The following is a 23309-nucleotide window of genomic DNA, read 5'->3' as shown; positions in this document are numbered from 1 at the left end:
GGATACAAATTCATCATGGACCGACATCTTCTACCTTCCCAAATCCTGGAATTATTTTCTAGTGTATCCCTTAAATCAATACATTCTACCTTTGTTTTTTAATAGCTATTGTTAACTATTTCCTTTTCCAAATCAACCAAAAAAATGTGGCCTACCTCTTCCTAACTGCTCATCTTTAAATCTGTCCATTCTAAATCATATGTAATACATTAAATAGAACCACTTCAAAATAGCTAAGTAATTCCATGAATAAAATCAGTATTTTGATTATGATTCCCTACATTTATAAAATAAAATACACAGATGCAACTATAAAACATATACTTTTTAAAACATCATCCTTGGTTAATCAATGGCAACTGTACAAATTATTTTTTAATCCTAAAAGAAGGATATAGTTCATTTCAAAGTATAAAACAAATGTAACTACTTATAAACTAACAAAATAGTTTAAAACTTGGGTTCCAAGTTGTCATTTAAAGTAGATCCCAAAAAAATTGTGTCCATCAAAGTGTTTAAGAATCTCCATGGACACAGATAATAGTGTGGTGAGAACTTGGGGTGGGGCAGGGGTTGGGTGGAGGGGGCCAGAGTGGGGAGGAGGGAATAGGGGACATCCGTAATATTGTCAACAATACAAAATAAATTTAAAAACATCTCCACATTTGTGACTTGTATCTTAAATTGTTTTTAAGTCATATGTATAAGTGTTATAAACTACATGCATTTGATTCATTTATAAGTTCTAATTTGTCATCTTTAAAAAATCAAATCATGAAGGTAGTCTACCTGTATTATCCATTTTACTGATAAACTAAAGAACTCTAGTCTTTAAATCACTTTTTGCTTTATTACTATGACCCACACAGCTAAGGCTATGGAATAAGTAATTTGACAATGATGACATCTCTGTTTGTCAAGTTAAATTCATATTGCAAACAATGAGTGAGTACTATATGCAAAACATTATATGAGGCTCTTTAAAGGTCAATTACAGTCCTCGGTATCAGAGGGTCAACCTAGAGATGGAGACAGATGTAGTCAAGAGCAATGATACGAGACTGACAGTGGCCTGGAGTTTCACGCACTGTGCTTTAGCTCTGACTCCCCCTATGCTTGACTCACATACTTCCTGCTGAGACTTTGCGCAAAGATTACTGCTTCCTCAAATCCCCAATCTAAAATTAATCTCTCCCTCCATGCACTTTAGTCCTTCCTTCTTTGTCACTTGTTACCCTGTGTCATAAATATTTAGGTATATGACTCATCTTATTGCAAGTTCTTTGAGGTCCAGGTCCATGATGGACCATTTTTTATCCCTCACAGTTTATCCCTTTAGGGTCAATCTAACAGTGTGCCTGATACCAAATAAGTGTTCAATAAATGTGTGATCGATTACATAAAAATTACTAGCTTTGACAAATGTAGGAAATCAACATTGGGCCTACTTGAATCAGCTTCTAAAACCAAGTTTTAGGTAATTATTTGTTTAACACTTAGGTAGTTACATTAGATTATATTTTAAATGAAGTCTCCCTTCCTGCTGCCTACATTACCAATCATCCCTGATAACTCCCAGATTTTCCATCTACCTGTTCAGTGTCTCCTTCCTCTTCATTCAGTCTATAAACACTTTCAAGACTTCTTCCTTGTTTTCTTAATGGTCTTCTCTTTCTGATCCTGGAATGTTGGCCCTTCCCACCCTGAGCCCAATGTTCATCCCACTCTCCAGATATATAATGAGCTCATCAACTCCTATGGTTTTAACTGCCATCTCTATATGACTCCTAAATAGTTATCTCTAGCCCATATCTCAACAACCCAGAGATTCTAACTCAACTCCACCTTCTAGACAACCCCACCTGAATGTCCTACAGAATGCCCTGAACTTCTTTGTTTGGATTTAGCCTCCACCAGGTACCCTTCTTTGCTTGATTGCCTCTCCTCATGTTGTTAGGTGTACCTTCTCTCCCATAAAATCCTGTGTAAAAGTCAGTCATTTACTTAACACAATATATTATAGTGACCTGCTTTGTGTCCATTTCCTGTAATAGAACACAAATCCATTAAAGGCACCAAATTTAGAATGCCTTCAATGTTTGTTGAATGAATGAGCAAATTGATTCCTGTCCCCAGGTTGGTTCTTACAGGGTTCATCAGATTAGTCTCAGTTATCATACAGTATCCCCTGCTAGAAATTAAAATAACTTCATGAGCAGAATCTGACTACCCTGAAGAGACATGGCCATCTGTCCAATGACCCATAGAATGACCTTAACTCTCTGCCTGCATTTGGAAGGAATAAGAATGCCAAGGAGTGAAAGAAGCCAGCCATCATGGAAAACTGAAGAACAAGCAAAAGGAAAGTGCTTCTTTTCATTGTCATTTTAAATTGTTCCAACAAATCAAAAAATCATTTTGTAACTGAGTGCTGACAGTGTGCTCTGAACCAGACAAGGTTTTCCCAGGCTGTTTAGAAGTGGTGAAATGCAATTCAAGAAGTAAATTATTGTACTGTCCAAGGCGCCTGAAAAGAAGAACTGGATTTTGTAATTTGCAACCTATTATCCATTAGGCAATCAGGCCATACCAATTTCCACGACTTTACTTACTTCTAGAAAATACTTTTACAAAATATATAATCAAGAATGGTAGAAGGTAACTATAATATTTAAATTAATAATTCACAGAATTGATAGCAATGTATGCCACATATAACCACAAAAACCCTGATACTGAGCACTTTCATTGATCCAGAACAGGGATTTGAAAACTTTTTCTAGACAGTAAATATTTTAGGCTTGGCAAGTGAAAGGCTCAGAACAGGCCTCCCAAGATGTGCCACTTTGACATGTGAATTATTTTGAGTGCTCCTGAGAAACTTTTACCTCTCCCTTAAAGGATTTAAATGTGGGGCCTTGCCCATAATAAGAGTTATTAGCAGAAATAACTTTGTATGACCTAGCTATAGAACAAGGCAAACTTCTAATGACTGAACATGGGCTCTTCTTAGCACCCTGAGAATGACCTCCCTCACCTCTGCAGCCCCAAGGTGCTTTATCTCTTAGCTCAGAGGTCATAGATACTTCATTTTAACTTTCTGTCTCTGAACCTCTCAGGGATGTGAGGTTCCTGTACGTACACACGCAAAATTAAATTTGGTTATTTCTCTTGTTAATCTGCCCCATGTCAATTTGATTATTAGACCAACCAGAAGAACCTACAAGGGTAGAGGAAAGTGTCTTCCTCCGACGTAAGCTATATGATCACTGTTGCCACTACTCAACTCTGCCACTGGAGTGCAAACGCAACCAGAGACGACACGTACACAAATGAGACTGGCTGTATTCCAATAAAACTTTATTTATAAAAACAGGTACTAGGCCTATGGGCCAGGGTCAGCAAACCCTGACCTAAAAAGTAAAATTTACTTCCAAATTATTCTGTGTTCATTCTAGCTGAACTAAATGAAATGTGACTAAATGTAAGTAAAAACATGTAGCAAAATCAACTCAAGGCCTTTTGAAAGAAGTGTGAGTTTCATTTACTGAACAATGTTCCTTTAGTTTTAAAGAAACAATCTGCTTCAGAATGAGTTTTATGTTTACTCTAGCTCATCAAATACAGCTTGTGCTCCTTCAGTCTGCCAACAACTGGAGAGGGAGGCTGACCTGAGGCATAAATACTTGGGCATAAATACATGTCTTTTAAGCAAACACCTTTCCAGGAAAGAGAATATGTAACTCATCAATGTCTTTGGAGTTCTTTCCCCAATATGGTCACTGTTCCACGGGGAAAGCGCTCCTTCAGAAAGCCAGCTCCTCGAACAGACTGAGGGTTGCCAGATGGGAGAGGAGTGAGGGCAGGTGGAAAAGTGAAGGGATTAAGAAGCACAGCCCTGGCCACTTTGGCTCAGCAGTTAGAGCATCTGCCCACGGTCTAGAGAGACTGGGGTTCGGTTCCCGCTAAGGGCACGTACCTCGGTTGCAGTCTGTCTCCGGCTCCGGTTGGGTGGCAGCCAGTCGATGTGTCTCTCTCACATCGATGTTTCTCTCTCTCTCTCTTCCTCCCTCTCTCCCTTTCGCTCTATCTGAAGATGAATGCAAAAGTGTCCTCAGGTGAGGATAAAAAAATAAAAAATACTTAAGAAGTACAGATTGGTAGTTACAAAACAGTCACAAGGATGTCAAGGACAGAATAGGGAAGATAATATTGTAATAATTAGGTACAGTGCCAGGTGGGTACTAGAATTTTCAGGGGGATCACTTCATAAATTATATAAATGTCTACCACTATGCTGTACACTTGAAACCAATATAAATACTGAATGTCAACTGTAATTTTAAATTTTTTTAATCATTTAAAATAAATAAATAATATATTAAAACTTTCAATGAAAAAAGAAAAGAAAACCTGCTCTGCACACATACACTCACTTTCTATTTGTATTAGATATAAGCCTATTTCAATTAGATTTTCTAAACAACTTCTGAAGCAGAAATGGAAAAAAAGAACCAGGAGGTATTCTCAGTTATCTCTGAAATGTCTTTATCCCTTTATCCCTAAGTCAATAGTTGATTATGAGAGTATATGTATGGATATCAATCAGATGAAGGGGAAAGAAAGAAAACACACTGTTTTTACCACTCTCCTAAGAAATATGCTATGTAAATTACAAAACCAACTATCCTAGTTACAGAATTTCCCTTCTATAACCATGAAGCCATCCAACTTGAGAAGGTCTCTATTTTTAACAAACTTGAAGAAATAGGCACACTACACAACTGTCAAAATCTTTTTTTTTTTTTTAATTAATGCAGGTAAACTTCTTTCAACTCTTGCTTCTGGAGTTTTTTTTTTTTAATGGCAGAAATAGAACTGAGGTGCAGTATGGGTTATTTCTATTTACACATTTACAATCATTTTAATTTCCCAAAAGTCTGGTTCAGCATTGATCTCCACTGTCCAGATTTAATTTTTATTTAAATATTAAGAGAGAGACTGGGCTTTTTTACATCCACACATAACAGGATGTTAAAATAAAACTATTTCAGACTCGGTGTTGGCTTTGACCCCAAGACAACAGATGGCAACTATAACCACATTCCAAAGTGAGGTGTAAGACTAGCATGCAGGACTTGTAAAGGAGGTTTCCAAACACTGGTTTTGCAACTCTCAACCGAAAGCATCAAGATGAAAATAAATTAGAAAGGAATTTTAGGAGAAAGCTTTTGGTGGGGTAGCAGTCACGCACCCCCACCCCCAAGGATTAGTTGGGCATTGCTTGCCCCTCTCTGCAAGCCTAGGAGAGGAACTCTGACAGGACAATGCAGAGAGCTGGATGTGTGTCCTGTGAGCATCCTCAAGTTGTCAGTGGGCAGGCACTGACATGCCTGAACAACCTAAAGAGCAAACACTGCTACCGACCAGCTGCAGGGACAGCTGAGCTAAGGGAGCGTGCTGAGCGGGGTGGTCTGCGCCTGCTGAGTTTCAAAGAGCAAAGAAAACCTGAGCATTTTCCCCCAACCAGATGGGCAAAAAAGAGTGAACCAGCAAGGGACTGCCTTCTCTTGTGATCTTCAGTCTCCTGAGGGTAAGGCAATCTCAGGGGACGGAAGCAGCAGATGAAGTGTAGATGCCCAGGAGCTGAAGATGGAGCTATGAGCTGCCCGCTGGGGGAGACATATTCAGAACCATCAAAGACACTCTGGATGAGAGACCTCCCAGCAATGACAGGGGTGCTCCAAAGAACACACAATAGAGTTCTAAGAAGGAAAGGTGTTAGTTTAACTTAATTTTATTTTTTTCTACTGATTCTATACATTGGAAGGTGTTAGTTTTAAATGCCTGTGGCCTTGAGAGGTCTGAAGCCAGATGACAGCAGTATTATATTGAACTATATTAATTTATCATTTCTGTGGGACAAATATTGGCAAATGCATAGGACTCATTCTTATACATCAAGTAAAATGTTTACCCCTCGCCTATCTTTCCTCCACCTGATTCAATCCTGGGGTTGTCCCAACGTAGCCCAATACATCGGGAACAAGCAGCCAGATCAGAGAAGACCCAAGCTGAGAGAAGAGGGCATTTAATTTGATTAGCTGGACATATTAGCTACTGAATGTAGACCAGTTTGTGGGCATGTAATAAAAAATAACAGGATCTTTTATTACCAAAGAGGAACCATAAAAATGGTGGGATTTGCCCTACATTTCATTCAAGGATTCGAGTAGAATTAGTCCCAAAGAACAGGACCAAATGGCAAAAGAACAATGTGGTATTTTATTGTACCTGTTAAATAATATATGTTGCACCTCACAGTCCCACAAAAGTTACTGGGCACACCAAACAGTGTAACTGCTCATGTTAAGCCTGGAGATGCGGAGGGTATCCATGCTCCTGACTCATCAGACATTTCCCACTGAAACAGTTATGGCTTAGGGTTCTAGATGGATCCACAAAAGTTTATGTAATCCATAACAGGAATAAAATTATAAGGTAATTTTGCTGCTATCCCCACCAGTTACTACATTAATTCTCTCCTTCTTAGGAACAAAAGTTTTAAATGATCTATATATGTTCTCTATTGCCCCTGTAATCTGGATTCTGCCTCTACCATTTCACTGGTATGCAGGGGTGCTCAGTAAGTGATGGCCACCTACCCCAGCTCACTGCCCCCCCCCCCCAGGTCCTGTTCTCCGGGAGGCCCACGAAGCATGTGATGCTTGGCCACCCTCTTGGAATCCCTTCCCCTCTGCTCCGTGCCTACACTCTCCTGGTTGTCTCTTTCCAAGCCTGGCTGTTCTCTCTATATTGCTTTGGGTGACTCCTCTTAGCTCCTGAACGTAGTGACAAGTCAGTCCAAACCTCACCTGCCCAGCTCTCTCCAAACTGAGCTTCCAGTTCTGAGTTCCTAATGTATAATGGGTGATTCTGCCAAAGACCACACTTGAAATCCCAGAGTCACCTTTGTTAAAAGATAAACTGAAGTATATTAAAAATTTTACAAGTTTACTTGGGCAAAAGTCAGTTGGACTCAGGCAGTCCCAAACCAGAAGTGGTTGAAGAGTGCTCACCAACTGGAGCTCAGGGGGAGACTTTTATAGAGAAAATATGGAAGAAAAGTAAGGAAATTATTGATTAGCTATGGTTTAAAGCCTAGTTAGCTGTTTGTAATTGGTTGTCCTCTGCATTTTGATATCATTACCTGCAAGCATTTATATGCTTAGATTTGGGTTTGTTTACTCAGATTTAGGCCACCACAGCATTGCAGCTACATCAGTCTAATGGCCTCCTTGTTTAGTTAATTAAGCACCTTTCCCTCCTCCCCCTCCCCCCCCTCCCCCTCCACTCCACTCACACTCCAGTCAGTCACTAAACCTAATGATTCTTCCTTTAAAGTGTTTCTGGGATTCATCCATTCCTCTTTAGTTCTTGTTGCTCCCCTAAAGCAGCCCCCTGTGGCCCTCAGACTGGACTATTACAGCCCAACATAGGAGGTAGGCATGCATTTGTCAAACAATGACAGTGACCTCCTGGTAGTCTCCCTGACTTCAGTTCCTCACCCTTTAATCACCCGCATGCTATATATAATCTTCCTAAAATACTACTTAAATCATGTCATGCTATTGCCTAAACCTTCCTAAAAGAAATCAACAAGACGACGAGTATTGGTGATTTCTTTTGTTTGGGGGTTTATCAAAAGGGTGTCATTCTTCCTATGGAACAATGTTTGGGTGTGCCTTACACTGGGCATGCCTTACTTTTATAATCAGAGAAAAATAACAAAAGTATCATTTTTATATCTTTTATAATTCAAGAAGTTCATTCATGCCCATTTTTGCTTTCTTTGTCCTCAAAAGTCTTATATGAAATTTATAACATTGAAATTCAAAGCACAATAAAAGCTTTTAGAGCCCCCTACTGTGTACAAAATGAAATCTAAAATTTTACCTGATATCCAATACCCTCCAGAGCTTGACTCACAAACTCTTCCAACTTTCTCTTCAACTCCTACTCTCCAGGAGGCCTCCACCCAGGCAAGTGCCTGCTCCCAAGGTCACAGTTGTCACCAAGCTTTGAGCCTCATTTCACGTCCATCCCCACCAGTCCCCATTCAAGTGCTACAGTGTCTCCTACCTCCATTTAGTCGAAGCATGGTATTTTAAAGGTGTGAAGAGGTTTACAAGTTATCTGATCCAAGCCCCTTATTTTACAGCTGGGGAAATTGAGATCCAGGGCTGAAATGATTTGTCCACAGTCCTTCGACTAAAGCACAAGACACTGGGTCTTGTAACTCCCAACCTAATGATCTTTGCATTTGTTGCATGAAGCCTTCCCTAACTGTGAGCTCCTTAAAAGTAGAACCTGTGTCTAACATCTTTAGGTGTTTACTGACTGGTGTTTCTTTTCACCTAACATACAATAGTTCCCTATTTTTAGCTTTATTCAGGTCTCTACTAATGTTTTCATGCTTAACCCTAATACCTACAGAATAGTCATCATACAATACCCTCTTTTATTTTTACCATAAGATTAGCAAAGCACTTTAAATAATCACACACATAAATATATAAATACAAATAAAATAATTATGAAATGATTAAAGTGAATTACACACATGGGGAATTATGAAATCTGAAGATGAGTCTGGAAAAGTAGACTCAGATCAGGTAGGGCCTTGTGTAGGCCCTCATAAAATATCTGAGGTTTTTCCTGAGGGCAATGGAAAGCCTTTGGAGAATTTTGGGGTTTTTTTTATTTTTTTTTTATTTTCAGAGAGAGAGGAAGAAAGAGAAACATCAGTGTGAGAGAACATCCTGAATATCTTGAACAGCTGCCTCCTGCATGCACGCCCCCTACTGGGGAGCAAGCCTGCAACCAGGGCATGTGCCCTGACCAAACCAGCAACCTTTTGGTGCATGGGACGATGCACAACCAACTGAGCCACACTGACCAGGAAAAGGTTTTGGAGAGGTTTTTGTTTGTTTTTTTTTATCCTCACCTGAGGACATTTTTTGCATTTGTCTTAGATAGAGCGAGAGGGAGAGGGAGAAGGAGAGAGAGAAAGAGAGAGAGAGAGAGAGAGAGAGAAACATCAATGTGAAAGAGACACAACGACTGGTTGCCACCCACTCGACCCCAACCTGGGGCCGGGGACAAACTGCAACCGAGGTATGTGCCCTTAGCAGGAACTGAACCCGGGTCTCTCTGGTCCGCAGGCCGACGCTCCAACCACTGAGCTAAACCAGCCAGGGCACTTTTGGAGAGTTTTAAGCTGAGGAACAATGTGATCCAATTTTTATTGTTGTTAATCCTCACCTGAAGATATTTTCCCATTGATTTTTACATAGAGTAGAAGAGAGGGAAAGAGAGAAAAACATTCATGTGGGAGAGAAATATGGATTACTTGTCTCCTGCACAATGCCAACGATGGCCAGGGATCAAAACTGCAACACAGGTAGGTGCCCTTGACCTGGAATCAAACCTGTGACCCTCTGGTCTGAGGACCAATGCTCTAAGTGCTGAGCCAAACTGGCCAGGACTGTGATCCAATTTTACTGTTTAGATTACTTTTGCTGCTGTGTAGAGAATTGACTGCAAAGGGAAAGGGTAAATTTAGGGAGATCCATTGAGAGATACTGCAAATATCTAGGGAAAATATGACGGTGGCTTAGACAAAGAAGGTAGAGGTAGAAATAAAGAGAATTCGATGGATTTGAAACACACATAAGGGTAAAATCTATGGGTATTGGTGAAGGCCTAAATATGAGATGAGAAGTCAAGAAAAACTCCCAGTTTACCAGTTTGTACAACTGGATGGATAGTGGAACAATCCGGTAAAATAGAGAAGGCTGGAGGAGAGCCATGTGTGGTGGGAAGACCATAAGAATGACATTGGACATGAGGAGCTTGGGATAGCTTTAAAACATCAAAGTAGAGACATTATGTAAGCAGGCGGTTATATAGGTCTGGAACTCAGAGGTTCTCTCAGAGAGATGAATTTGAGAATTATTAGTGTATAGATGGAAAATGAAACCATGTCTATGGATAAACTTACCTAAAATGAGAAATGAAAGACAGTTAAAACCAAACCTTACAACATGTCCACATGCAAGAGAGAATAAGCAACAAAAGAGACCAAAGAGAAGCATCCAGACAAGTAAAAAGAAACCTAGGAGCCAAACTGGATGTCGGCATGTTAGATTTTATAGAAGCATCCAGGGGAGAGAGAGAGAGAGCTCCAGGTTGAGGATTCAGGAGAAAGAAGAGATGATCAATACTGTAAGGTTTCTGGGAAAGTGGGAGAAGGAAGAAGTTAGAAGAGGTAGAGGTTTTGGTCTCAGATACAAAGAACTGCATCTTTTCTGTAAAAGGAGAAGGTAAGCTTGAGATGAGTGCCAATGCAGACAGGTGCGTGAATCTGACAGAGGGCGTTGAAAAAATTTCTATATGATAACTTCTGTTTTCTTCATGAAATAGAAAGGGAGATTATCTACTAAGAGTGAGGAGGGAGGGGCCAGAATCTCCCCATGAGACCCATGTCCAGCATATAGCTCAGAAGGTCATAGATACCTCATTTTAACTGTCTCCGAACCTGTCATGTAGATGGAGTCTCTGACTCTCCCATGTACATTGGGTTTCTGTGTGTACAAATGTATGCAATTTGATTTTCTTTTGTTAATCTGTCTCATGTCGAACTGATTATTAGACCGTGTGGAAGAACCTAGAAGGGTAGAGAAAAGTTTCCTCCCTTCCTCTCACTAATGAATAAGGCGGTCATAATTTTTAAAACTACCCTGATCTCAGTTTGGAAAGAGGAAACAGATTCCGGAAAATTATCATGTTGATTCTCGCACAACAATGTGAATGTACCTGATGCTACACACTTAGTAAAGGTTACAGTGGCAAACTTCAGGTTATGTGTGTCTGGCCACAATTTTTTTAAAAAGGACAAAACTACACTAATCAATCAGCGCTGCAGCAGAGGTGTGTCTAAGGGCCCAGGGGAAAACAGAGGACGAAGTGCTGACCTCTGCCAGCTGACACAAGAAATAAAATTCTCAAACCGATTCCGCCTTCCCCTTCTCCCTGCACATGGAAGGAAGAACTTGAGGTATTTCCCAAGAAAAGCAGTCCCTGAAGCAGAGGCTCACCAAAGTGCTCCGGAAGCCGCATCCGCATTCCAGAGAGGATGCCACTGTTTTCTGACCTGTCACAGTCCGCTCCATGCTTTCTGTTAGGCTGTCATCACGAGCCGGGGGTTGGCCAGATGCTCCTCGCAGAGTGCTTGGAGGACAGGCACTGTCCAAACAAAGACGTGCTCCTCTGTAAAGGACAAAAGGCTCCAGACGAACCTGACAGCCCAAGCAACCCGACCCAGGCAACAGATGGGCAGCGATAAGCAGCACTCGGAAAGGCTAAAAAAAGTCTTGGCTGCTGGCAACTCTGACCCAACCTTTCCACAACATCTAACTCAAGCAGACCGAACGGGCATAAACAAGGAAACTATTCCAATGAGACTGCTTCTAAATTACATAAGAATGTGGCGCCTACCGTGTACTACACAGGGCTCCACGAGAGGGATCTCCAGCCTCGGAGCTATGGATTTCCTGCCTTCTGTTCTTGTCCCCCGTCCAGCCCTGGCTTCCCAGTGAGATCAGACTGAGAAGCTGTGGTCTGTTACAGCTGGAAGAGGCCGCAAGGTTATCTACAGATCAGTGGTTCCCAAGCTGGCTATGTATCTGAGTCACCAGAGAAGCTGTCGTAAAAATACAGATTATTCCCTAAAATCTGATTGAGTCTAGGGTGTCAAGGGGCTTTAAGGAGCTACTCACCTGGAGAGGTAAGGTAGCTGAGAGTCTCACCTCTAGGGAGTTCAAGGAGAAATCAGAACCTGTCCCCAATTCTGTAGCTGTTCCACTGCCCAGCACTGCCTCTCAGAGGAACAGGCGGAAACTAAGACGCCTGGCTGTGGGCACGTACTCAGCACGCGTCAGAAGGGGGCCCAGAAAACAAACAAAATTTCCTAGAGTGCTTATTTAAAAGGTAAATGCCCAGGTCTCAGGGCAGCGATGCTTATTTATGATCTGTGGGTGGGGCCTGGACTATGCAATTTTTTTTTTCATTGCGTTTATTGGGGTGACATTGGTTAATATAATTATATAATCCTATAATACATCATCTGTATATTATATTGTGTGTTCACCACCCCAAGCCAAGTCTCCTTCCATCACCACTTATCCCTGCTTACCCTCTCCTATCTCCCCCCAACCCACCCACCCTTTCCCTGTGGTCGTCACCATACTGTTGTTTGTCTATGAGATTTTTGGTGTTTTGGGTTTTTTTTTTTGCTTAATCCCTTCATCCTTTTTACACAGCCCCCTTACCCCATCTCCTCTGACAGCTGTCAGTCTGTTCTCTGTTTCTATGAGTCTGTTTCTATTTTGTTTGTTAGTTTATTTTGTTCATTAGATTTCACATATAAATGAGATCATATGGTATTTGCCTTTCTCTGACTGGCTTATTTCACTTAGCATAACACTCTCCAGGTCCATCCATGCTATTGCAAAAATTAAGATTTCCTTCTTTTTTATGGCCAGGTAGTATTCCATTGTGTAAATGTATCACAGCTTTTTATTATTATTATTATTCTTTAGTGATTTTTAAAGAGAGAGGAAGGGAGAGGGAGAGAGAGATAGAAATATCGTGAGAGACAACATTGACTGGCTGCCTCCTGCATGCCCCCTACTGGGACTTGGCCCACAACCTGGGCATGTGCCCTGACTGGGAATCAAACTGGGGACCTCCCGGTGCATGGCTGGATGCTCAACCACTGAGCCACACCAGCTGGGCGATATCACAGCTTTTTTATCCACTCAGCTCCTAACAGATACTTAGGCTGCTTCCAAATCTTGGCTACTGTAAATAATGCTGTAATGAACATAGGGGTGCATATATTCTTTTGAATTAGCATTCTGGGTTTCTTCGGATATGTTCCCAGAAGTGGAATGCCTGGGTCGCAGGGCAGTTCCATTTTTAACTCTGTGAGGTAACTCCACACTGCTTTCACAGTGGCTGCACCAGTCTGCATCTTGCACTGTGCGTCTTGAACAAGCTCTCCAGCCACATGCTATCAGGCACACTACTGTTTGAGTACTAGCAAGTTCTAGCAGCTGGAGCCTCAGGTGACAAATTCAGCTACATGACCGACTCTAAAAGGGAAGACAGGCTTCCATCTGCGCTGAGGAAAGAGAGCACTGGGCTGAATTATCAAGTGAGCAGGACTCCAAGTGACGAGGGCTCTCCCTTGGGTTCTCAGAGGACTGTGAGCACCAATGCTCGGGTCGCCCAGAGGCCTGGAACTTGGGCTGTGGGCTACGCACAGGGAGAGGGCTGGTGTGGCCAGATCCCTCCTGGCTGCCAACAGATGAGCCTTTCTCTTAAAGAACCTTTCAAATTGCCTTCTAATAACCTGGAATACACTTTTTAAATCACAGATGCAACCAATTCTGGTGTATACCTACCTACAAGGGAATATTATTCAGCCTCAAAAATGAAGGAAATCCTGATATATGTATGATATGGACGAACCTTGATGATATTATGCTAAGTGAAATAAGCCAGCCACAAAAAGACAAATACTGAATGATTCTACTACATGTGGTACCTGGAGTAGTCAAAATCATAGACCGAAAGCAGAACGGTGGTTGCCAGAGGCTGAGGGCAGGAGAAATGGCAGTTATCGTTTAATGGGTGCAGAGTTTCAGTTTTGCAAAATGAAGAGAGTTCTGGAGATGGACGGTGGTGATGGTTGCACAACAATATGAATGTATTTAATACCACTGGACTGTACACTTGAAAATAGTTGAGAGAATAATTTTTATGTGTATTTCATCATTATAAAAAAATTTGCAAGTATCTGGGAGAGACAAGGATACCAGTTAAGAGAGAGGTACCTAGAGAAAAGGTCCCTAGAGAAGTACTGCAAAAAAAAAATGAAATACAGGCAGTGTCTAACTTTTACAACAAGTTATCATCCCAAAGTGTACCTGTAAGATGATTCTCAAATCCGAGTGCATTTCCCCACTTGCCCTATAACGTGCCTGCAGTATAACAGCTCTGTAAAACACGAGTCCATGGAGCAGTGTTACAGCGAAAATAAACCTCTTCCCTCTGAGGGGAGGGGCAAATGGTAGGAAGAGCTGGGAGAGATAGGAGAAAGACAAGTACAATCCCCAAAACAGCGAAGAACTATTCACATTCAATGCAGGTATGCAAATTAAGTGTACGCACAAGTAGCACTCAAAAAAGTCAGTGTTCTCACTAAATTTTACTAATTTTAACAGGACTTAAAAATAATATCAGTGTCCTGGCCTGTGTGGCTCGTTGGTTAGGCGTCACTCTGTGCACCAAAAGGTTGCCAGTTTGATTCCCGGTCAGGACACAGGCCTGGGTTGCAAGTTCAATTCCCAGTAGGGGGCGTGCAGGAGGCAGCCCATCACTGTTTCTCTTTCTCTCTCTCCCTGTCCTTTCCTCTCTCTCTCTCTCTCAAAATCAATAAAAATATTTTGCAATAATAATATCAAGATTTGCTTTGTAATTTAATTAAACTAGCATTGAAAAAAAATACATGTCTATAAAGATATATAGAACTTACTATGCTCCACCATCAGAGACTACACAATAGAGGAGATGCAAAAAAATAAAAATAAAAATAAAAACCTAGAAATTTCACTAGATTAAAATAATTACCCATCATTAAAAATCCTGAAGGTGAAAAAGGAATACTTGAGGATCAAAAGCAATTTAAGTAATCTAGAAAGGTTAACAGTAAATTAAATGACTCATTCACACTTATGGTGTATAGGTACATGTTACATTGTAGAAATGCCAAAGAGCCCACCAAGTGTGCTTTGCCTAAAGGATACTTTTCCTGACCTGGTGGAAAGGGTGATTTAAAAATGCCACTCTGACTATCTGCACAGTCACTACAAATCAAAGCTCTAAGTCCTGTATTTTTTTAACACGATGTTCTTCGGTAGTAATACTAGGATCATTCTATATATTTTCTAGAAACAAAAGAGGATTTTAAAACACTTGCCTGAAAATAAATATTTTCCCCTCCCTGAGATTAATACGTACTGAGAATAGTCATTGCCTTAGGAAAATAAAAATAGAGGCTGTAATGGTGGACTATTTAAATAAAAAATATATTTCCACCGCAGTCATTAATAACTGCTGAAAGAAAAGAAGTTCAATAATAAGCAATATGCAGTGCATGAATGCCACACAGGAGCAAAGGAAAGGCAAAAACCAGAGACTAAGCCTACCTCAGGTTTGCGGCTCATAACATTTCTTTGATCATACTGACCCCTGGTGGCTTGACTTTTTTTTTTTTTTTTTTTTTAATTAAATAGGCTTCTTTTTCCTTAGTTGTGCGCACTAATATTACATCACCTGGGAGGGAGATCCTTTCACTATGTATACAAATCACATTGTACATTTTAAATATCCTACAAGTTTATTTCTTAAGTATACGTCAAAATTGGGGGTGGGACATGGGTATTATATTACCAATAATAAGTACTTGATCAGGATGTTTGTCTTCAAAAGGTTAAGGATGCTTTGTAGAATGTGAAAAATGGAAAACTAAATTTAGCTTTAATACATTCATTTAATAACTATTAACTTCTATGTGCAAAGCACTAGGTCCCAGAGGTACAGGGGTGAACAAGCCCCAAAAGACTATAATCTATGAAGTACCACCATTTCAAAACGACATGCATGAACCAAGAGAAGCACAGAGTGCTTGCTACAGGAGTGTCTAGAGGGGTTAATCCAGTTTAGACAATGACTGGAGGGCATAACCAAGTCACTGGAATAACAGTAGAAAGGTAGTGTCCCGGGGAACAGCACAGGAAGGCTCCAGGGTAAGACAGAATGGCGAGTTCAAGAAACTCAAGGGATGTATGTCTAAAGCATGGAGCTCAAAGGTAAGGGCAGTACTTAACTGAAGATGACATAAAGAGGTGAGCAAGGGCCAAATCTTGCAAATGTTTTAAATTTTTTGGTACCTAAATGTCCTTATCTTTTTTTCCCTACCTAAGCCATATGATAGGTCAAGTCCACAAACCACTACACGAGAAATCCTATAAATCTTCCCACCTATAATCTCACATCTTCCAGAAGTCTTTCTCCACTGTTTCATTCTCTTCTCGCCTCTGGTACTTATTCTGTTCACCATTCATTGAACAAATTAATCCCTCAGAGGCCACCACCCACCTAAGACTTCCTTGCCTGGTCAATGTGCAAGGTGGTTTCCAAATGAACCAATGGTGGGACACCTGACCCAGGGGAAGCCCATCCATCCAATGAAGAGGCTGGCTTGTAAGACTCTAAGGACAATGGTTATTTAGCTGAGCCAATGTGACCAGTCCAGATCTGGACCAGGGAACACCTTAATAGTTGTCAGAAGTGTGAGAAGAAAATGTAGCAGACCAACGCATCAGTGCTCGTCCTTACAATACACCCTCTTTATCCCAAGGTGGTCTCAATAAGACTCCATCCTTGGAGGCACCTGATGGACCTTGCTGGCTCAGCACCTTACCATTCCACTGCCTTCTGTTTTTCTGTCACTGTTGTGCCATTTAACTTTTATCAGATTATTCATCTCACCATAGCAATGGTCTTTGAAGAAAGAGATCACATGTTTAGCTTCCTTGTATCCATCACAGCATTATAAGCCCTCAGAACATATTGGATGAATGGATGAATGGATGGGTGGATGGATGGAGGGATGGATAGATGGACAAATGAACAACTAATTCCTGAAGACTTTACAGTGAAATCAAAAAGTGGAAACTGAAAATAAAACCTAACTCCTTAATATTCACAATATGCTTCCTAATCCTCAAATCCCATCATTCTCCATATGCTCCAAACTTTTCTCAAATTCCAGACACATGACGCTCTCTGCCTCCACACAAATCCTCTCTCCTAAGTCCCACAGATGTCTTCTCTGTCCTCCTTCTCTACAAGCTCAGCTGTCTGCTTCCCGCAGTGTCCATCACCCCTGCTCTAGACGCCGTGACTCCTTGTACGTGCCTCTACACATTCTCATTTCCTATGTCTCCCAGCGTGCTCTTCATCTTTACACAGACGCTCAAAAACAGGTGCTGACCAAGGTGGACTAGTTGTTTTTAGGATGTGACTCCAGAAAATGTTAACCAAAGGAAAAATATTTTTAATTGTTTATTTAAGTACTTGTTACTTGTATCTCAGGTCTAATACTAATGAATGATTATTTCTTCTAATATAGTGATTCTCAAGGGAGGAAGAGGTGGGTATGTTCGCTGCACAGGACAGCACCCACAACAAAGAATTTTTGTCCAAAATGTCAGTAGTGAGAAGCCCTGTTCTAATAGAATTATTTTTTAAAGCTCTTATTCACAAATTTATTTTAATAAATTCCAAATGGAAAGATAGTCAATAAATCTTCAAATATCGTGCAGTGGTGCACAGGAGAAAGCCTGAGGCAGAGACATGGAGGGTGTTTTGATGCCCCTGCCCTGGCAGCTCTCGGGGCCACAGGAGTTAGCAGCAAATAAAGGAAATGGGCGAAGATTTGAGGAGAAAGAAGGACTGGGGAACAGAAGACTGATGTGGCTGTTTAAAGTCACTGTGTTTTTTTAAACAGAGATAAAAGTATGAGTCATTATTCTGAGACTTAAAATTTGTCAAATAATAACTATGTATTCATTACTTAGTTTTAGAACACTCAGTGTGTGCAATAAATAAAATAAACATCATCTAATCAGTTTTATACTAAAATATGAGATGTTTTAACCTAGAAACATTATATTACAGAAAAAGACAACAATGATTAAAATTCCAATATGTTATAAGGTAGGTTAACCCATTGAAAACAGTAAATTAAATATAAACCACTTAAATTGTCTAGATGTTCAGATTAATTTTCTTCTATTCATTGAATAAATGACTGGATATATATCCCCACCTGACCTATTTAAATCATTTTAACATTGCCCCTAAAAATACACTTATACTCACATTCACTTGAACTTGAATGGACCAGTCACCAAGTATTGGATGGGAAGATAATTGAAAAGTTTTGGAAACGACTCCAAGATCACCTTGTTCTGACAACCACTGTTGGATCAGATTTGACTTGGGGTCCTACAATGAAAACCATACATGTTAACTATATAAAAGCTGCCTGTGTACACATGTATCCTATCTAGTTATAAACAATCCTATTGCACTCCCAGGCATATCCAAAATATGGCACAGAGATAGTTTTTGGAAAAGATGTCAAGTCTATACAACTAAACAAGACAAATCAAAATTTCTTCTTTGTGCATATTCTCCTGGGAATATCTTGATTCTTCTCTATCTTTAATTCCTGGTACCACGTTTCTTCTACATAAAACACTACCACATGCATATCGGCAAACCTGTGTTGTTAAAAAAAATTCCACTGTAGCAACAATAGGCTCCATGCGTTAAAGGCCCACTGTGTGTCAGGCACCCTGCCTTACCATTACCATTTATACATCATTCAATCATTAAAATTCTCCTTCAGGATAGGACTATGTAACGGTATAGAGAAAACTGATGCCTAGAGAGGTCAGGTAAGCAATTGGCATGGTTCAGTATTACAGCACCAATACATGGTGGAATTCAGGATTCAAACCCATGTCTTTTAATTCAACAATACTGTAACCAAGGGGTGAATGAAAAACATGTGCATGTTCCTATACTCTCCCAGACAACAATCGCTTCACCTAACATTCATCCTCGCCAAACCAGCACTCACCCCAGACTCCTGTCACATCCCCAGCCCTGTCATCTCTGTCTCTTTACCATCTCCCTATTGTGTCTGCTTTCCATCCTCCCATACAGCCGCCAGGTCCTGTTTTCTAACTATTGCAAATAATCTCCCTCCTCCAGTCGTGCCTCTCCAATAAGTCTTCCTCACTACCGACAGTGTTATCCTGAAACACAAATCTGAAACTGAGGCAAAGTGGTGGAAATGGTTGGCACAATTCCTGGCATATAATAAATAGTGAATAAACACTGGCTATGATTATTCTACTAGGCCACTAGGTAACTGTAGCTTTTCTTTACCTACAGAATGAGTTCTACATTGCTTTGCAGAGTTTACAAGGCTTATTAAACTGACCCCCTTTACATTTCTAGGCTCATCTTCCTCCAAACATACAGATTTGTTGCATTTTACCCCAAAAGCCCGTGCATCTAGTCCTCTACAAGGGCTGTGTGGAATGCCCTTCCTTTCTTGTCCAACTGGTGAATGAGCCCATGTCTTGCCTTCTACATATGCCTCCAACAGGCAGACACAACCACCTGCTGGAGGGCCCCTAGGACGTTTGGAGTTTATCCCTCTTGAATAAACTCCAGTTCAAAGTATTCACTAGTTATTGCGGGGGGCAGGGGGGAGGGAGTATTTGAACAACTAGACTGTGAACTCCTGAGAACAGGAATCAAATTTTTTCCTTATTCTTATTTTCTGTCCTTTGACTAGAGGTACTGGGTTGATCTAGTTATTAGAAGCCTGAAGAAATCTCTCTCCCCATGTGGGGGAGAATGTGAAAACAAGGAGTAAGCACAATGCTGAGAATTGAGTAGCTGAAAACTAATTGTTAAAATCAAGGACCAAAAGCAAGTCAAGAATAAGCAGGTCACGGTCCTTGGCAACCTCCTGGGACAGGAGCTGTAATCAGAAGCTGGCTCTCCTCTGCCTGCCACAGCATGATGCATGGAAGGCTTGAAAACAAAGAAAGAATACAAATAGCTGATAAACATATGCTATGATTTTTAATGCAAATGAAATACTATTTTTTTTTCTGTCAGACTGACAGAGATAAAAAATAATAATGATAACTCCTAGTGTTACTGAAAGTGTGGGGACAGGGGTGTTTGTACTCTGCTGATGTATTATATTGGTGAGGGTGTGCATTTCTCCCAGGTGGCGTCATGGCCCTGCGAACTGAAGTCTTGGATGACTTTGCACCTGGAGGATCTGGAGGGCTGGGAGTGAATGAGATAATCCCTCTAGTTTCCCAAGCCTGTCTTGGGCCTGGGCCGAACTGTCACCATCAGGAAGACATCAAGAATGTAGAAACACCAGAAGTCTCTGCAGAGCACATCAGGATCTGAGCAGGTCATGCATGGTGGCGTCACAGGAGAACCTACCACTTGCAAGTGGTCACCTCCTGCTGGGACGCACACAGGACAGCCACGTAAAATGTGAACAGTGCCCCATCACAACCAGAACAGCTCCACAAGGAGATGTTGGAAAGGTAGCCCCTTGTGCCCTGTGTGTAACTTCTGGGTGGCTCTGGCTCTCCGTCAGCTGCTTCAGCACAACACAGTGCTCTCCCCCATGAAAAATGTGTCTGCAAGGAGTAGTTCCGCCGCTCCCAGATTCCTGGATGATGCACACGTGTCTGCCCAGCACGCAGAATTAGAGACGTCGAATCATTTAAACAAGGTGGCCCCCTCCCCTGACAAGGAATGAGTCTCTGGTTTACCCACTGCTGCTCCAGGCCAGAATGTCAGGGCACAGTCAGGGTATATGCCCATGCCAACAGCTGTTCCCACATAAGGTCGTTCACCTGTCCCAGGAGTAACAACTTCAAGAATAGAGGTCAAGGTAGAAGCCAACTGTGCCAGCTGCCACCATGGTGTTGGAGGTACTTACTTCAATAGTTTTAGGCCAGATTGGCTGGAAGAGGACAAAACTAGGTCAGAACTGGACATGTTTTCCCACTACTGAAAGGCCTTGGAAACCCCTTTCCTTCCTGAAAACATCAGTTTCTGGGGCAAAAAAAAATGAATAATATCCAATTATTTTTTAAAAATAAAAACACTTAACTCCCCTGACTATGCTGTGACGTTCAACACAGCTACATCCCACAGTCAGTCCTTGGCTGGGCAAGGACCGACTCCAAAAAGTCAGCCTCGCAGCCATCAGGTGCACTTCTCCATATCAGCCTCTAGGTGGTGCTGTGTTAGGGAATTACAACTGTCCAAGTAAGGGGCTCTTGTTAGAATAAGTCCCACTTTTTTCTGAGAAGTTTTGCCAAGAAACCAACTATTCCACACTGAAAGATGTAGAAAACATCATCATCTGGTGAAGCCCGGCCCAAATGAGTGTTTTCAGGTGGAGTACAGGGTGTGGGCATTCACACCAAGGCTATAACCTGGCCTCTGCAAGTTACATGGAAGGAGGCAATAGACCTGAGCTCATGTATCAGCCTCACTGTCTGGATGTTGAGAGCGGAGTATGGCCACCAGCCCCGCCCCCAAACCCCCCCCCCCCACACACACACACACACATACCACCAGCACCACCACCATTAACTGTTCCCAAATACTTTGTGTTCCAGGTGGATTTTACTCTAAACTCCACTCCCCTGGAGGCCACATGTGGACCAAGCCAGTAGGATCCCTCGGGACCAGAGGTAGCAAGGAGGGCTCTTTGAGTGCTTCTGAAAAAGCTGAATGTTGTAGGCTATGTTCAAAATTGGAGAGAAGAGTGCAAATAATCTACAAATCATAATCTACAAATCAAAGTTTTCAAAGACAGATGCTAGAGCAGAATAGAGAGGCAAAATTACAAAAATGCACAGAGTAGCCCTGGCCAGTTTGGCTCAGCGGCTGGAGCATCGGCCCACAGACTAGAGTCCTGGGTTCGGTTCCCGCTAAGGGCATGTACCTTGGTTGCAGTTTGTCCCCGGCCCTGGTTGGGGTCATGTGGGTGGCAGCCAGTCGATGTGTCTCTCTCATATCAATGTTTCTCTCTCTCGCTTGCTTCCTCCCTTTCTCCCTCCCGCTCTATCTGAAGATGAATGCAAAAATGTCCTCAGGTGAAGATACAAAAATTTAAAAAAATTCACACAGCAGCTGCCCAGAATCAGCAGGGTTAGTTCTGGGTTAATGCCTCAAACAAGCATTTTATTCAGTGCTGACTTTTATTCACTAAAGGTAGAAGAAGACAATTGAATGTAAACAGCCAAAGACAAGCAGACTTGTACTTCTAAATCCTCCTTTTTACCCATAGTTTCTGGCATATAATAAATTCTCAGTATATGTGGATAAATGACAAAGGATGGTATAAATGAAATCCATAAAGCCCTGCTCAGAGAGTCCCATGAATATAGAAATGCTTTTCACTATGACAACATACTTTATAGACACTCCAATACACAGCAGGGGCAGAAATTACAGAGCCGCCAACTCTGAAGTAATCTTAGTTTAATCAAATAAATACGCACTGAGCAGTATGCCGACCAATGTGGTATTTGCTACAAACACACCATGGCTTGTAGTTATATGTACACGTTTGTTTGCTTGATTTGTTTGTTTAATTAATAACAAAAAAATTAAAAATAGGAAGATACTAAACTAAAAGCCTGACCTTACCTCCCATTATGTTATTCATCAGAACATTGAGGGTAACCAATGTCCCAGGCTGAGGGGCTTCCTGGAACCAGGGACTCTCAGTTTTAAAATCAAGACAGTCCCACCCAGCCCTGGCCAGTTTGGCTCAGCGGTTAGAGCGTCGGCCTGCAGTCCGGAGAGACCCGGGTTCGGTTCCCGCTAAGGGCATGTACCTTGGTTGCAGTTTGTTCCCGGCCCTGGTTGGGTCGTGTGGGTGGCAACCACTCAATGTGTCCCTTTCATGTCGATGCTTCTCTCTCTCTCTCTCCCTCCCCCTCTATCTGAACAAAATATCAAAAAAAAAAAAATGTCCTCGGGTGAGGACTAAGAAAAAAAAAAAAAAGACAGTCCCACCCAGCCAGTATGGCTTAGTGTACTGAGGATCGTCCCATGGACTGAGAGGTCCTGGTTCGATTCCCCTTCAGGGCACAGGCCCGGATTGTGGGTTTGATCCCCAGTAGGGGGTGTGCAGGAGGTAGCAGATAGATGTATCTCTCTCACATCAATGTTTCTAACTCTCTGTCCCTTCCTCTCTCTCTAAAAATCAATTTAAAAAATAAAATAAAATAAAATCAAGACAGTCCCAGACAAACTGGTATGAGTTGGCTGCCTTATTTCCATGTTATGATTTAATGTTTAGCATTTTCCTTGGCTTAACTGTAGAAACCACGCCCAGCAGGGCCTCGACCCGTCTTCAGCCTGGTTCTCACAGGAAAGCACTCAGGCTGCTAACCATGCTGCCTCCAGATCATCGGGTTGTTCAAGCAGCAGAGGTCAAATGACTCCCTGCCAAAGGACACTGCTACAATGATAACGGCTGA

At 41.6% G+C, this 23309-nt stretch overlaps 1 protein-coding gene across 1 annotated transcript in view; it reads right to left on the bottom strand.

Moving 5' to 3' along the window:
• CD109 (CD109 molecule) overlaps nucleotides 1-23309 on the bottom strand; it is a 110869-nt gene that overhangs the window by 60364 nt on the left and 27196 nt on the right. The window contains exon 5 of the mRNA XM_036249359.1: nucleotides 18076-18201. Within this exon, the coding sequence (XP_036105252.1) occupies nucleotides 18076-18201 (126 nt within the window). The remainder of the gene's footprint in view (nucleotides 1-18075; nucleotides 18202-23309) is intronic.

This window comes from Molossus molossus, unplaced genomic scaffold, assembly GCF_014108415.1.
Source record: "Molossus molossus isolate mMolMol1 unplaced genomic scaffold, mMolMol1.p scaffold_m16_p_8, whole genome shotgun sequence".
Classification (NCBI taxonomy): Eukaryota; Metazoa; Chordata; class Mammalia; order Chiroptera; family Molossidae; genus Molossus; species Molossus molossus.
This window is presented reverse-complemented; position numbering and strand designations above follow the sequence as displayed.